This window comes from Lepisma saccharinum, chromosome 25 (genome assembly GCF_977018435.1).
Source record: "Lepisma saccharinum chromosome 25, izLepSacc3.1, whole genome shotgun sequence".
In the NCBI taxonomy this organism is placed as follows: Eukaryota; Metazoa; Arthropoda; class Insecta; order Zygentoma; family Lepismatidae; genus Lepisma; species Lepisma saccharinum.
Window position 1 is genome coordinate 58,918,155 of NC_139253.1, and position 18,230 is coordinate 58,936,384.

General features: G+C 36.5%; 1 protein-coding gene across 1 annotated transcript in view; it reads right to left on the reverse strand.

Moving 5' to 3' along the window:
* LOC145978664 (putative adhesion G protein-coupled receptor E4P) overlaps window positions 1-15,442 on the reverse strand; it is a 569,694-nt gene extending 554,252 nt beyond the window's left edge. Inside the window, exon 1 of the mRNA XM_083111429.1 lies at window positions 15,044-15,442. Within this exon, the coding sequence (XP_082967555.1) occupies window positions 15,044-15,198 (155 nt within the window). The 5' untranslated portion in view covers window positions 15,199-15,442. The remainder of the gene's footprint in view (window positions 1-15,043) is intronic.
* Window positions 15,443-18,230: the final 2,788 nt, after the last annotated feature.

Sequence of the window (18,230 nt, forward strand, 5' to 3'; positions counted from 1 at the left end):
ACATTTGTTTCTTAAGTCCTATCTGTTACTTTAAATAGATGCTACAAGATTATTCTTTCAGTTCAATCCCATGACTAAATTTCACTATTTACAACCAAAGGCAAACGGTTGCCGAAGTCCTAACTCCCATTACTTTGGCTCTTGACATTTTCTTCATCCATACTGAAGTTATTTTGTACATTCACAAACAATTCATTTCAATACATTTTCAAAGTTTAAGATTCAAACACGTTCATAATGCAGGTAACAAACATTCACTAGTGCATGTAACTTTCAATATTTTGAGACACTTGAGTGTACAGGCATAGTTCATGATTTAAAATAACAAACACTTATAATTAGCTAAAAGGAATAATGCGCAAACATAATCATTCATTCAATTTGTACCGCTTCATTATTAAAATAATGTTGAAATAGAAGACTGATTTGATGAAGAATTTCCCGTGATTTATATAAATATAAGCTTGAATCTATATATTAATTTCATACATCATAATTTCCTTTCGAACGAGGAACTGGGCACCAATTTATTCGGGATACCCCAAATTTTAGTAGAACTAACAGTAAAGCACGGAACGTCACGCAAAGAGATTGGTGTTGGAAAGAATTGGTTACTTTGCGTACTTAATGTCATCATAATAAATACCCGGCCCCATTTTCTATTAGACAGAAAAAATAATGAATTCTAACTAATGTAGTGTAAAATGTAACTAATTTTATTTACAGATTCACAATAATATTAATTTAACTCAAAACCTGATTATAAACAACATTTTTAGTTTCACCTCCAGGAGCAAAGAGAAATAAATTGAACGGCATTGGCAGTGTCATTATTCATCTTGGAGACCCCGAAAACTATGGATTCCACACTAATAACGGTAGTTTTCGATTATTTTTACATGTCACCCCCTTTCCACCCCAACACCTAGGGGTGTCAGAGGTGTTTTACCCAAACAGTATTTTTTTTTTTAGATTGTAAGTCATATGTGTACCCCGTTTGGTTGAAATCGCTCCATGCATTCGAGAGTTATGCCGGAACAAACATATACAGGGTGGGCACAAAGTTGCTTTTCCTAAAAAATGAAGAAATACTTGTTTTGGGGAAAGCAACTTGTGCTCACCCTGTATACGAGTACATATAAACATAGATTCATTTTATATATATAGATATAATTCATGTTTTCTTCTTGATATTATTATTATTATTATTATTATTATTATTATTATTATCATTATTAAGTGTTGTGCTTTTGTACCTGTTCTCTGAGCACACACCCACACTATGTCATTCTTATATTAATCCCACAACCGCCGACACTGTTGTCCATCGAGACTCAACATTTCTTCGTAGGTATAGTAATGAACAAAGAAAAGAGAACTAAATTATCGTTCATAGTTTTGGAGATATGATGCGTTAAATGCCGCCACTCGGTGCTGGTCAATCAGTCGACAAGAGGGTAGCGAATGGTAGTAGCGTAGAATCCTCGTAGAAGTGTGTCAGCTAAGGTGATATGCCCATGAAATGGCTATTTTTCACCATATAATCACCACTTCCAAACCCATCAGATGCTGTACGTGAGTCACATTGGTCACAAATGAGAGAATAACGTGGTATCAGTCATCAGACTCTGATTATGACCCTACCATAATTTTCTCCACATTTCTGTAGCCCAAAAGAGGCATTATGGAATACGTTAGAGCAGACTTTCGTCATTGACTATACACAGTTTCATAAATGGAGTACACTGATATTGCTAAATATTGAAAAATATGCACATGCGGTTTACATGTTATATGCGCTCAATATTTGGGTTGAAGGACTTTTGACACATTTTTTAGCATTTAATTTTTTTCGTATTCATTGTCGCTTTCTATCTTGTGTTTAATTTTCCTCGGTTTTGTTAATTTTTAATTGCACTATTTGGGACATCAAGCCAATACGTATTTATTGTTTTCATGTAACTGCGCTGGATAAGAAATAAGTATAATATAAAAATTCAATTATGTCGGAGACGTTTCAAATCCTTATTATTAAATACATGTTACTGCGAGTAAAAATTACTTTTACAATTGAAATTATGTTACACCTGTATTTCAGAAACAACTGTATCTGTATATTTACATGTAACAAACTGAAACATAACTTAGATATACAATTTCTAACATCAGTAATTCGGTATTTTTGGCACTACCAATGGCGGATTTAGCGGATGGCCACGGCGGCACGTGAGCCTCCCAAAAGGAATAACTTAGTATTATAAAATGTATTGATAGCATTGCATACATTACAACTAACAAAATATGTTATAGTAATCCTCGTGCAGGTATTAAGAGAATAAAATAAAATTTCGAACAAGTAGTGTTAATGGGAACTAGATTTAAGAGACCCTTAAATAAGTCGATACTGGAAATTGAATCCCGGACTTGTTGATTTTACGGCAACAAAGTTAACTAATGAACATACAGCGAAAACAGTCTAGACGAAATATTTCCCATGCCTGCAGTGGCGGCGATTGGGTTCCAAAACCGGGGAGGCGAAGGCATTACATTTACCTTTGTAGATAAGGATTAGCATAGAGCGGGGTGGCAACTGCCCCCTAGCCCCCCCCCCCCCAACCGCCGCCTGTGACAGTTTTGATCGAGGAAATGAATCATGAATTAACCTTCCCTTTCTGTATTTATTGTTAATACAAATAACATATAATAACTTCTATTTGGCAAAAATGTTCTCACCTTTTAATCAAAAGATCACTGAACTTGTTTAGTGGTGAACGTCCGACTACAAAATAGACCTGAATTGAAATTAACCCTCATAATTGTCTTGATGTGAATATACATAGACACACATATCTAAAAACCTGTACATTTCCATTCTTACTTGTTATCATACGCTTGCACGATATCCTGTCCCCCCCCCCCCTAGAAAAATAGTACCGATCCGCCTATGGGATGGGCCTTACTATGTGCTTCCAGATCTCATTTGTCAGTTATTGTCCCGCACCTTGGTCGTACGGAGAACCGCGAAAACAGAAAGCAACAGAACTCCTGTTGTCTGCTTCTATTGAAATCAAATGGTGAAACGCCCACTACAGGGAAACGCGCGTGCCAGTAGTCTGCAGGTTATCTTAAAGGTCTGTTGCGTTCGGTTGCCGCGTTTCTCCGCGCCTCAGTGGGCGCCAGGTTTTGGACTTGGACAAGGGGACGGCCGCTGGTCGAGTCTCCTGGGGGAAAGCGTAACAACATTCCTCCTGAGATTTCGGCCGGTGGCCACCTATCATCGTGAGGAAATTGGGCAAGTACTAATAAGGGGCGTAACCCGGCCATGGAAACCTACAACAACGACTGGGGGTTCGTCGTGCTGACCACACGTCACCCCTTCACTTGTTGGATGATCGTCGACCTCTGCCGAGAAATGTGACCCTCAGAGGCTGCTTGGTCACGAGTTATTTTTTTATTTGTCAGTTTTCAAGAAATATAAAATATTTCTGAATGTTTGCTACATGAGTGTGTGATGGAGCGTATGTTAATTACGCACTAAACACATCACCAAATTGTTAGTATTGCTATCGTTCCGGAAACAGTTTACGCATACGAATGACCTTGACTTTTTGTCGCTTTCAACCGATAATGCCGACAAACCAATCAGCTTTTGTGGAAAGTGCCTCTGAAGCTCATGTGACCGCAGTGGTGACAACACCTCATTCGCGAACAGGAAAGCAGCAATAAAGCCATATGGCGCTTCCATATTTCCACTAATCAATTCCAACTCGCCTCTCTTTACGCCAATATCACCAGCCGTGCTCGCTTGCCTAATGAACCGTGGGAGCTGCAAGGGCTGAAGTACAGACTGACGTGGATCACAGTTAAGCTCTTGCTTTTCCTGTTCTTGCGTATATTTTGCATTTACAATAACAAAAGAAATGTAACTCTCTCCAACGAAGATGGCACGAATTATAGTTGTTTTCATTGATTGATTGATTATTTTATGTTCCTTTTCTGCCCAGTTTGGCTAATCGCGACGAATTTTACATCTATATGTTGATGAAGGAATTGGGAGCATAAAAGTAGAAATATCAATTCTCCTAAAAACATCGCTCTGAAGCTCGCAAGTTGAACGCCCATTCACCCCACATTCCACCGGATGCAGATCCGAGCAACAAGAATTTTCCACTCGGCTCTGCACAGTCGGCAAGGCAACGGCCCTCGCCAGCGGTGAGTGCAGCTCCACTGTAGATTTCCACCTGCATCCAGGGATACCCCAGGTGAACAGTTGGAGGTGCAAGGTCCACCACGTCATGACTCAATTGCAATGTATAAAACCCCTGGAGACGGTAATCGACCTTTTTCAATCTTCCCAATTACCAGAAAGCCGATCGACGAGACCACGATAACTGCCAGCTGAGAGATCGCCACTTTACGAGGCGGCAACGAGCGAGCAGTTCAAGAAGCAGTCCGGACTACGCAGAATCATTAGCCTAAAGCCTAACCGAGTCCGGAGAATCAGTGCTCTGTTAATTAATTCGCCGTATCGCCAGCCGCCTCTTATCGCCGCCAAAAATCTCTCCAGTGGGTCCCCATCTCCGTTCCGACCATCGCAGATGCCAGAAGCCGAGGGCCAAGACAACGAACAAGGTGTGAGTAGCGTTCAACAACTTAGGCTCCCAACAATCCTTCATCCGCACCATTCAGGGTAGAGGTGGTCCAGCTAGATCAAAACTAAAAACTAACTAACTAACTCTCTAGATTTCTTAAAGCTGAAGGTTCATGGCTGCAGCAACACAGGCCTTCCACCTTTCCCTATCTTGAGCAAGATCTATATACTCCTTTCCATCCCTACCGATTTCCCTTAGGTCCATCTCAACGTTGTCCCTCCATCTTCGTCTTGGCCTTCCTACAGGTCTCTTACCATCAGGTTTCCCAACAAGAATCCTGGAAACTCCTCTTTCCTCTCCCATTCGTGCCACATGGCCTGCCCACCTAAGTCTTCTTGATTTAATTATTCTAATAATATTTGGACATGAATACACATTATGTAGTTCTAAATTATGTAACCTTCTCCACTCACCTGTCTCCTCATCCCTTTTAGGTCCAAAGATTTTCCTAAGGATCTTATTTTCAAATACTCTCAATTTATGTTCCTCTTTCAATGGAAGGGACCAAGTTTCACACTCATATAATACTACATGCAAAATTACTGTTTTGTATATATAAACTTTTAGTTTCTTAGATATTAAACGAGAAGACAAAAGTTTATGAAGAGAGAAATAACATGCATTTCCTGAATTAAGACTACTTTTTATTTCCTCTTTAATATAATTTTCATTTGTTAATATTACGCCTAAGTATTTAAATTTGGAAACTGGTTCAAACGAGTTGTTATCAGTAATTAGATTTTGATTATTACCTAACACTTGGTTTCGGCCTGTAAGCATATATTTAGTTTTCTCTTTGTTAACTTCCAAACCTATCTTCCAAACTCTACTAATATATTATATAATTTATCACTTTTGACCAAATCATATGCTTTCTTGAAATCAATGAACATCTAATGGACATTTTGATTGTATTCCCACTTTTTTTCAAGTGTCTGTCTCATGTGAAAAATTTGATCTTTAGCTGATTTGTTACGTTTAAATCCACATTGATAATTACCTATAATTTCATTATCATATGGCGTTAGTCTTGTTAAAAGAATGTGAGATAATATGTTATATGTTGTTGAGAGTAGAGAAATTCCACGGTAATTATTGCAGTTCATTTTATCACCTTTTTTAAACACAGGAACAATTATGGATTCTTTCCACTGTTGAGGGATTTCATCTTTATTCCATATTAAACAAATTAATTTATGAATTTGACATATTAATGAATTTCCACCATATTTAATTAACTCAGCTGGTATTAAATCAATGCCAGGTGCTTTGTTATTCTTTAACCTTTTAATAGCATCTTTTACTTCAGTCAAGTTAGGTTCTGGAACTAAAGGTTCTGCTGTGTGTACTTCATTTACTTCTGATTTATCTCCTACATGGACATTTAAAAGGTCATTAAAGTAGTTCTTCCATCTATATAGAATATCGCTTGGGTCAGCTACAAAATCACCGTCTTTATCATTTATCAAGTATCTTTAGGTTGCCACACCTTTCTAAACTCATTTACACCTTTTTATAAATCTCTGATATTTTTGTTTTTGCTGTTTGTTTCAATTTCGTTAATTTTGCTTTTCAAGTAATCTCTTTTGTTACTTCTAAACGTGCGGTTAACTTCTCGCTTAATTTCTTATCTCTATTAGATTATGACATTCATTATCAAACCATGGCTTACTTTTTCTCGGTTTATGGTATCCTATACTTTCTTTAGCTGCTGATTCTATTGCATTACGTATGTGCTCCCAACTCTTATTTACGTCTGTTTCATTTATATTTTCATCATCATTTAAATCCTGCAAAACATCAAATCTATTTGACTGTTTAATTTGGTAATCTTTCTTAATTCTTTCATCAGCAAATTTTCCTGTATCAAATTTTAGAACTTTTAGATTTTGTTGCTTATGATTTATCACTGCGAGTCTTTCTCTTAATTTAGCAATTACTAAATAATGGTCACTGGCACAGCCAGCACCTCTATGTGTACGAACGTCAATTATACTAGTATGTCTTCTCTTATCAATGAGAATATGATCTATCTGATTATGAGTTTTACCATCTGGAGAAGACCAAGTATATTTATGGATATCTTTATGTTTAAAAGTGGTACTTTTCACAATTAAATTCTTTAAGGTTGCAAAAGTAATCAATCTTATACCATTTTCATTACTTAATTCATGAAGACTTTCTTTACCAATAGTGGGTTTAAATGTCTCTTCTTTGCCAATATGTGCATTACAATCACGTAACAGAATTTTCATATCATACTGAGAAAATTTATCAAAGACCTGTTCTAACTCTGTATAATAATCATCTTTAGTATTATCATCTTTATCTTCCGTTTATGCATTTATGTTCATCAAAACTAAAAACCTATCTTATTTGACTGAGCTACGACCCGGCGTGACTCGATTCCGTGCCATACCCGACGTCACGCTACAATATTATTGACTTGTAGGTAAAATATTAGAAGGTGTACTTGAAAACGAAACATTACGGAGACAGGATGTTCTCGTCGGTTTGGAATGCAGACTTTAAAAATTCCATTACTTGCCTCGTCCGTGGAAAGGTACCAGCCTGACAGACGGATATGAATCGACAGGTATTGGAATTTGTATAGCGAAGCAACCGAACCGATCTGAGAAGATCGGAAGGGAATTTCGTGATCAGTATTGGATTTGGTTTTGGTGCGTGTACATCGAAGAAGACAGCGCAGGTATGTACCTGGAGGACGGAGGCGTCTCTCCGAACATAGAATGGTCTGAGCCTTGTTACTAAACCTCTCGCTAGTACCTTTTCTTACTTACACCCCGGTAATAAAATAATTGAAATAAGGGAAGGAGGAAACATGGTAGAGGTACGGGCCTTTTTTTTGTAACTTTTAGTTGTAGGTGCGAGTTCCTTATAGGAAATATGTGCTTCAAAACGCGGGTTAGGAATGCTAAGGAAAAATGAACACGAATTAGAGTTATCTTTAACGAGGATTCAACAGCTGGCGGAACAAACGTTTCCGATTTCACCGTCCCGTCCAGTCACCAGGGCAAGGTCGCGATACATACAGCAGTTTTCCACCAACACTGCACATTCCACGGACTGTGTTGCCATTATTCCTTCCACCGTTGTCAAGAATACTGAAGTCATGGCATTGAACATACCAAATTTTATTCAACCTGAAAAGTTTTCAGGGGCAAAACCCTTAGAAGTTGATCAATTTTTCACAACTTTTGAAAATATGGCGGATGCATTAACTTGGACCCCTGCAAAAAAAAAAGATTTCTTGCCTTTATTCTTCACTGGAATCGCTTTAGATTTAATAACGGGAATAAAATCTCAACCAGATTATGCAAATAAGGAGTATCAAACGCTCAAAACAGAAATTACCAACACTTTTAGGGACATTGGTCAACCTCTCCTGGTTGAGGATTTCTTAAAGGAACAAGTCCAACAAATTCAGGAAACCCCGCAAGCTTACATCTTGCGTAAGCATGCCTTGATTCAGAAATATCTCCCCCAAGCATCCGTGGATCAGGCAATTTATTACATTGTGAGGGGACTGCGTACGCAGTACCTTCAAGTAGCTTCCGACAAGAATTTTAATTCGGTGAACGAACTTCTACGGTTCATCAACAACTTGCAAAGAAAGCAAACCCTTTTGGAAGAGCAAGCGTACAGAGAAGCTAGGGAATTAGCGGCGCTTAAATACACTCAAGGTCTAGTTGCATCAACAAATCAGATAGGATTGCAAAACATAGTAACCCAACCTCCCATAAAAGGAGGAAACAATATATATAATGTAATTTTGATTAACTACATCCTTGTAAAAGTCGATTCAAATGGCGTACGTTCAAATTTAGAAATGAAACCTTTTCGGATGGGATACTATTTCTACAAAAGGAACAAGTTGGAAGTGAGTTTTCCTGTGTAGCCTCAATATGTCGTATGGGTACTAATCACAACATTGAAGTGATCCCAGTTTATTGTTTACCTATTTTTTAATTAACTACTGTAGAAGATAATTTATACCATAATAAATTAGTACTTGGATATACCAATGACAGCCCTCCGCGTGGAAGTGTCCACTAGATTCCATTGGCGGAGAAAACGTCAGTTGGTTTTTCGCTTCGAAGGAGGGAGGAGGTCGCGTAGGCCTCTCCAGATTTTTTTTGATCAATGGCCCTTTTGTGCACGTTAACAGTTTTTCATTTTTTCAAGGTCATATTACATGTTATTTGTTGAGTTTCGACTCTCATAGACAGATGGAGAGGCGATATGGTTATGTCGCGTTAAAGTAGAAGTTGAAAGAATTTCATCTGCAGAAGAAATTTAGATCTTAGCATTTGCTAGTTTACGAGATGTAGTTATATAAATCGATCGTTCGTTTTCATCAACTGGGGAAAATGTTTAAATGCTTTCATCTACTATTATATCTGCCAGACCACCATTTGTTAACACTGTAGTTATAACAATTTCTAAGATACTCATAGTTGCCCCCTCAGCACTTTTTTTTTTATATTTTTTAAACAGAACCTTAAACAGAAAGTTACGGTTAAAGACACTCATACTAGCTGAGCACTCACAACACTCCTCAACTCATGGGTAATAAATATACTACATTAAAAAAAATAATGCGCACTGGTAGAGATTGTTAGTCAGAATTACCATACGCCCTATTTTCCCTGGATATGTCCTCTTTACGTGGGACTTTTATTTTCATTGTTCTTTGTTGTATTTTTATAGTTACATCAAAAAATAGAAATGCCGTGACGAATATGTTTACAAATGGGCTTAAAAACAATTACAGCTGCTTTCGAAATATTTTGTTAAGTATGACTGGATAAATCCTGAGTGATTGGACAATGTATTAAATCGGTTTTTTGAGATCATTGTGAGAAGTTTTATTAAGGCCAGCCGCACCCCGGTTCCGACACTACTCGACGCCACGAGTCATTTTTGTTGCAAACCGACTCGGGGAACGTTTAACATGGGGCTCTTATGTGCCGCCGCACACCGGACGAAACATTTGACTCCAGTCACCTCCAGTCACGTTGCGACGGTTTCCGACAGTGAACGTCGGTGGAATTTAATCTTGCAGGAGCATGATGCCACAAAACGCTCTGCGCATGTGCGAATCCTTTCTTCTCAGTGCACCACCTGCATGTGACTCATCACTGTATCGTTTGACAGCACATATTATAGGTGTATATTTAGGTTTGACCGCGCGGTCATGGTTTAAAAAGCGAGCATGTTTAAGATAAGCTAATCGATCTTGTGCAAGCGAGGTCTCCGTTGTACTATTATTCCTGGACTGAGAACCATAATGACAAAATTGATGCGATATGGAATTAAGTGGCACAATTACATTACCTGAAAAAATAGGTTCATTGTAAATTTTCTTGTGTTTCGACAGAGAATGGAGTGTAGAAAAATTATCGTAAATTGTACAAGAAAAACAATCTTCAGGCTATCTTCATATTTAATGCTCGAATAACTGTGTGTTTGCAGTTCGCGAATTAAAATTTTCCTTTTTGTAGGGGATTCATCTGTTGCTGGATCAATGTGTAAACAGTAAATATATTTGGAAGGAGATCTACTCTCTTTTGAGAGGTGATAAATTAACATTACAATGAAAAATAACTAGAAATACAATATGAAAGCTACGCAATTGATTATTCATTTCCTCACAAAAAAATGTGATTTCAAAGCTAATGGCTTTCATGTTTTCATTTACAGAATACATGTTAGTGATTATTTCTATGCAACATATTTAGTTTCTGTATGAATAAAATATCAAAATTGAATTATCACATTTACATATAAAGTGCCAAAGCGGTAGGGGGATAGAAACACCCCTGATGGTAATGAAAATTAACTCTTGTTGCCAGGAATAATTGGCTCCTGTGTGGGTATCCGTGGTCTCCCTTTCCCCGTTACTTCGCGCTCACTGTCGTGTTACACCCTTCCCAACTTTATCTTTGTTAGCAATTTGTAAAGTTATGATGTCCTGGAACACTGTCATGAATTGAATTAAAGTAATCAACACCTGTTTTCCCCTCTCGTTCTTGTATGAAGAACACAACAAGACTGATTTTCTCTTGTCGTATATCGTTCCGTCGCGTCGTGACTCGTCCTGTCGGATCCGGTGTGCGGCTGGCCTAAAAAGTTTGAAGATACTGTAGAGATATCTGATTCCAAAGTTGCAGTAAATATAAACAAACACGATGATGTGAAAGGTAATATACTATGTTAATTAATTTAATTTGCGCTGACAATTTTTAAAATATGAGATGCCTTATTTTTCCCTTCACAAAATATGGTAACAAGTGAATCACAAAAATTGATAATTGGAGGACTAAGTTCAAAATTCTTGTAAGAAATTTCGTTCTTATTCAGTGTCCACGTGGAAAGGAACGCAGTCCTGTGTAACGTGCCCGCAGTTACATAATATTTTTCATTGAACGCACTGTTTTGGTTTTGTCAGCTGACATTTGATAACTCCGATTTCTAATTGTTGAAATGCAGTATTAACATTCTTTGTCTTCCATTGTCGTGTTATGTTATCTGCTCTGCGCTCCGCCGATGCTCATTGTTGTTTAAAAAGATTGGTAAATGTTTTATATCAGCTGTGTACATTTTTTGGCGTTTTCCAATTTAGAGGTTTTAACAGTAAGAAAAGGGGTAATCTAAATTTTCACAGTTAGCAATATGTAAATATATAGGGTTTGCTACGTGTACATTTGTGACGTAGTAAGATACATCAGCGTCACCTGCATTACCTATATAAGAAGCCGAAATATTCTTTACAATAATGCATTTAGAAAAAAATCGCTAATTTCTATATATGTAATGCCTTTTGTTACAAAGCTTATGTAAACAATGCAAACGCATTGGAAAGTACGTAATTATGGAATCATTTTTTTTATACATTTAGGCAAATATGGCGAATTTAAATATGGACAAAAATATATGTTATACTTTCATGTGTTTCGTGGAGTATACACCATTCAGTTAACAACAAAACAGAAAGAAGCAAACGAAAAAACACAAAATTGAAACCGCAAAAAAAGTCAATTTCTATTCTAAGAAAAAGTGCATCAAACATGGAATACCACAGGAAATGAGGGGCCTCGCCGATGGCGCAGTGGTAGCGTTGTCGCCTTTTAATTAAAGGATCCCTGTTTCAATGCCCGGTGGAGGCACATAGTGGTTCGTATCCCACTTTAAGCTGTAGGTTCAGTCCCGATTGGCCTTACTGTGCATAAAATGAACTTAAAACACCAATTCTACAACCACAGGAAATGATCAAAAAGGGCTCATAACATAGAATACTAGTAAAAATCCATAACTCTGAGGTAAATACAAGTAAAGTAACTAGGAAGAATCCTGTTTCTAAAAATCTACAATACTATACCTACAGGATTTACGGAGGATGGAGGCTTGAACCCACAAAATTTTCGGAAGCACTCCAATTGTAGCATTGACACTGGAGAAACTGTCCATGGAGTTATTTTCTTTGCCAGATGTAGTCGGTATAAACGTTAAAAGGATATCATGGGGGATAGAGGTTGAAATACAAGCATCTGGGGTAGATGGGACAGGAGCGAGAGGTGTACTTGGGATAGCAAATTGAAACTTTAGCTGTCCTTAACGAGATACTGCACTAATTGTTCCTACAAATCGGGTGAAAAAAATGGTTTCCCTTCCAGCTTCCGCAATACCGCTTCCTGTGGTTTCCGGTATGATGCAACTAAATTAAGTAAAGCTTTTTTGGAACGTTATGAAACTTTGCTGCCATTCATTTCATTCTTACGTGTTGAATTGCAGTTATCATATTTTGTTCATCCAAAGCCTTTCGTTTCTTACTCATTTGTAAAAAGATAGCAAATATGATGGTAAGGTTCTATGTCGATTAATACTATTAATACTATTCCATATTCAACACCCTATGATATTCCATATTATGAACCTGGCCATCTATTTTTTTTCATATCCACAAAAGTCTGACCTAACCAACGACAGAGTCATTGAAACCTCATAATACCTACACTACAAGCTCTCACCTTTATATCAAATTAATCCTCATTACGTTGACATTACATTCATTAACGATACAGTACCAAAAACAAAACACCTCCGATAATCCACCAACTACAAATAACACAAAAAATGGCTCCCTCTTGTCCCGCACATGTTTCACAATAGTTATGCACTATTATACATCTTTGTGATTATTTCCCGCTCACACCACTGGGTTACAGTGCAATACAGGAGAGATATCCTACTATTCCATATTACAAATCTATTCCATATTTAGGTACATTCCTCTAATAATGCTTCGTAAATAATATATCAATGATATTTAAATAACATCTATATAGTGCTAGAAGCATTTACCTAACATTACCTCGTTAACATATTTATTCCTTTAAATGATCTGTGAGCTCCTTAGTATATAATGTTTGTATTTTAGGTGGTTATAAATAGGTATTCGCATATACATTTGAGGAATTGAATTATAATCATTTAACTTTAAATTTAATACGGTGAAAATATGAAGTTTGTCCACTTTAATTGTATAACACGTCAGTCAATTTTCTCCGTAGAAGAAATGACTATACAATCAGTTTTCCACGGAGTCAGAATTCCCCGTTACACTGTACATGTCCTTGTCAATGTCGAAGTGTACTTTCCTCCTATTGCGAATGACTAAGCGTCAATTTAATATAATATCTTAAGGTTTCTTCACCTTTAGGTTCACTTATCTTTGTTTTGTAGTGCATTTGCTTCGGATGAATAAAAGCATTTAAAAACTGATGTTTCAACAGAACGCAATGCAAACGTAACTGATTTGTTTTCATATTTATACGAAATTGCATACTATTCAAAATTTTAAAAGCACAAACTAAAAAAATATATGTAGATATATAAAAATTCGGAATGTCTCACAACACTAAAGCACTAAAACAAAAACAATAATTTAATGGTTGGACTTTGTTGTTATTCTGAATAAGAAAATGTTGGAAATATTTAGTTTTGCGAATCGTTATTTAGATACCATTTTAAAATATATTTCCCATGTAAGTTTGAAAATATCAAATCAATGTGTATTTTAAATGTTATTTGCAGGTGAACATGAAAGTTGTAAACAGGCTTAAATATGATTTTTTAAAGTATATTTCTATTTCCTCCGAAATTGTTTTCTTAACATTTAAAATGTTGTATAAAATTAGAAAAATACCCTACGGTTTCTGAGTCTGACTGATAATATCGTCGTTTCTCATCAAATCTGAAACTCCGAGCAATTCTTCATAGTGAGATGGTATTAATGACTTAATTATACGTAATGAGAATTGCAATATAATAGGTCAATTTATTGATGTCATATGTTCGGATATCGTGCATCTGGATCTTTTCTACGTAAGTTATTTAGAGTAGGTTTAGAACATAGACACGCTCGTATTGTAGAAGTGTTAAGAGCGGTGAAATTGATGTAACTTTCTAAAATTCAGATTCCATTGTCACGGGCGGGACACGCAAACTACATTTCTTATATTAAAGTTACTATTATATTGATAATTAAGCAACATTTTTCTTACAGTTTCTGTGCAATGAAATATGAAATTTAACACTGTTGATTAAACATAATTACCCATAAAATACGTTCCCAAATTTATAGCTTTAAGTAAACAATTTTGTATCAGAGTGGGACAGACGAAACACTGCCTCTTCAATTAATAAGAAATTTATTTTAATTTCAAATGATGGAAAATAAGTTATTTAAGAAGACAGAAGGTAATTGACCTTTTAATATTCTAGAAGAGTTGAGGGGGAAATGCAACAATTAAAGGAGAAAAGATATCTTTTTGTGTCACGGGTGGGACATAATACAATAATCGAACAATATGTAAAATACCTTCTACTGTATAACTTAATTATGTATAGTACTTGAATTTTTATACAAATGACAATTTTAGATTGTTCACTCACAAGATAGGATAAAGTTAGAGCATTGCATTTAATTTTAGAAAATTGATATTCAGGCGCACTTTCACATGGAATGCCCCTGTAACATGAGGAAACAATGTACACTTGTTTAGGAAGATTTTTTTTTTAATTTTTGGAAGTTAGAATTTGTTCAACTTGGAAAAGTGCTTGTAAAGGTACTTTACTATCTTCTTACTTTTGCACTGATTCCATTGAATCATCACAAGAAAACAAAGATATATAAATAGATTGTATCGGGTGGCAACCAGGTGAACTTAATGGTTCATATTTCTAGAAAATCTCTTCACCATTATTTTCAACGAAAGCTTCAGTTTGTACCAAATACTGTTTTGAAGGTTTGCATTGGATTTAGGAAGAGAAAGTGTGCTTTGAGTGTACAGGACGGACTTACTTACCTGTAAGTAATGAAGGCGAAAACGAGTCCGACAAGCGAGAGGCTACTCCCGAGGACAACAATCAAGGACAGAACTCCCTCTTGAGTCAGCTCCTCCGACATGGCCCTGGTTAGGTTGGGGAACCCGTGAACCCTTGCTGTGTAGTAGTTATCCATGATTGCCTGCACTTACGGTGAACCTGGAGTTATATTTTTGAAAGGGTGTACCACAGTGAATTACGAGAGGTAGAACTTTACTTGAACTTCGTTAAACACACGCGCAACTACAGAACATCGGCACATCTTCCGAACTCCTGGGTGATAAGGTGCATGGATATAACAGAGTCGTCTTACAGTGTTTGCGTCCCGCTGACTTCTATCATGCTTCGCCCGATTAACCAGTTGCACTGAGCGTGCTGCTTTGGTGTCGGCGTCTCGAGGACTGAGACCACGTGTGTCCCGCCAATCGATCGGACTCCCGCGTTCATCCGCAAACACGGACAGGCGCTGTGAGGAGAGCTGCTCTTGCGCCGGGCAGGTGTTTGCAGTTTCTATTACAAAGTTCGAGGGATCACTAACTCAGGTGGCAAACACCACACTCAGGTAACAAGTATGTGACTAGAGAGTATGTGACTCTCTCTCTCTGTCTCTGTCTCTGTCTCTTTGAATGCTATGTGCTGCATCGATTTCACGAATTTTGTTAAAAATATATTTGTCTGTGAATTTCACTACCTTCTAGTTAGTAACATGTTAAATTTCCTTTGCATTTAGTTTATAAATGCATATATGAATATAAACTTTAACAGTTTTTGTAACTTAATTCCCCTTGAAGGGAAGAAATATGAACAAATCTATTGAACAAATGAAACAGAAAATATCACGTCAAATTAATACTTTAACTTTTAAAAATGTGAACCTTTAGATGAGTTATGTGAAAGTCTCAGTGAGTGGACTTGCAAAATATTGCGCTCCTTTAATGGTTTAAGAAATTTGCTTTTTTGTGGGGGGGGGGTGTAGGTGGAATGACAAACCAAAAATCAGACTCTTCTGTTTCCCTGTATACCATAACTAGCCCGTAATACTATTCCAGTATGGTTATTTAATTACTTTTTGGGGGTAGGATTATATTATTCCAATCGATTACATTTTATTATGATAAATGGAATTGAATATACCATTCATAAATGACTAACCTTTACTTCTGTCATATAAACTGGATTTTAGAATTTACAAAAGTTCTAAATATAGAAAGAGTAATAAACCTAAAAGATCGATATCAGTAGTTCATATCTGATTCTAATATAATCTATAAATTAACAACAGAAGTTCATATCTTTCAATTTTCTTGAAATTTGACACCAACCGACAGAACCGCTACACAAATAAGACGACACGCAACGGTTTCGGTTGCTATATCCCTCAAAAATCTCAAAACCTAATTGACGTACTATACTCAGAATTGAGAGGGCTCCCAGCCCACACTCTCTACAACCTTTCTACACATTTCGAGCAGCCCTCCACCTCATGGGCGCCCTACGAGAGCCAGGTTGATTATCAGTGTGCTGTGAGAGACTGCAGTGATATTGAATGACACTCAGGGTTGGCAAGGTAATTTACTTGTTACGTTTTGCACGGAAATTACAATTAATTTACTAGTAATTTACTTCGCGTAGAAAACCAATTGGTAACGGTTCCGATTGTTTTATGATTTTTTCCAATTCTCCTAGCAGAAAGACTAATTATCGTAGAATTTTGGCAATGAATGTCACACGAAATTTGAACCTTCCTTAAAGTAATGAGCACTATTTGGATTTCGGGGAAAAATATTTATCATGAAAAAAATCATCTTAAAAATTACCTTACGCAAGAATGCGCGCTCCACATGGACATAACATTCTCCGTTGATAGATGCGACAGTAAGTATTGTAGACTAGTGGGAATGAATGTACAAGTAGTTCAGAAACTTTTTTTAGAAAATATTTAGGCATATTATGATAATGCTAAGGGAACTAAACCTGGTCCGCCTAACCTAATTAGGAAAACATATTGAAGAAAATATTGAACATTATGGCGTAAGTAATCGCTGAAACTCCGCAGTATGTGTTAAGAGACGTAAATCGAAATCGAATCATGTGAAAATTGCATACGTAGCTTGACGGAATCGCAATAAACAATATCAACTTGAGGCAACCAGTTTTTTACGCAGATGTAAAAAAAAATCTTCATAAATTAGTAACATAAAAACTACTTTAATTATATTATATTTTAAACTTTAATTTTATTACATATTTCAGCACAAAATCATTATATTCTGAAGATTATTTACACAGACACCTCAGATTTTTAAAAATAGAAATGTTCTTTCACATATTTTTAAAATTTATAAGTCTTACACTAGTACTTGTATTTATAACATAACATAACGATTAACTACAATTTATTTGGATTTGATTTCAAAGTTTTAATAACAGCTTAAAATTCTTTTTTCATGCATATTTTCACTTGAACAGGCTAATTATGATGGAATGTCAATATGGTAGTTTGTAAAATTTCAATCTAAGAGCACATACAAATTAGGAAGGAAAGTTTTTTAAAGCTTTGTTTTGTTTTCTGCCACTTCCAACTGCCATACATATCAGTAGCCATCCAAAAAAACATTTTTCTTTTAATTTTTATGTTTGATTCTAGTTTTATATTTACTTTACGTTTTTAACGTATTTTACGATTTTTTACGCGTAATTTACGTGTCATGTAGAAAACCCTTTTTAACGCGTAATTGAAGAATCCTCATGATACCACATTAACAAACGTGTTTTCGAAAGTAAAGAACTCTATGGCTACCGTTTGGGTAAATACACAGCAGGCTGTCTTTACTATACCGGGTGTTTCTGTGATCTTGTTACGGACTTGCAGGGATGATGGAAGGGAAGAAACGCAACAAAATGAGATAAGGAACCCTGGTTTGGAAATGCCTCCGTCAAACGTTACAAGCCAAAACCTTCCAAGGGCAGGCAACCACGGACAACGCGGAGAGGAACCACAAAATATGTCGGGGGAAGTGGAAAACAAACACAGAAGAATCACTGTAGTGGTTTTAATGAGTAGTAACTCCAGCCATCATTTCAGCAGTTGTTCAACGTGACGCCCCCTGTCTCGATACAGCATGACAGCGTCGCAATAAGCTCTGTCGCATCCGCTCTAATATCCCA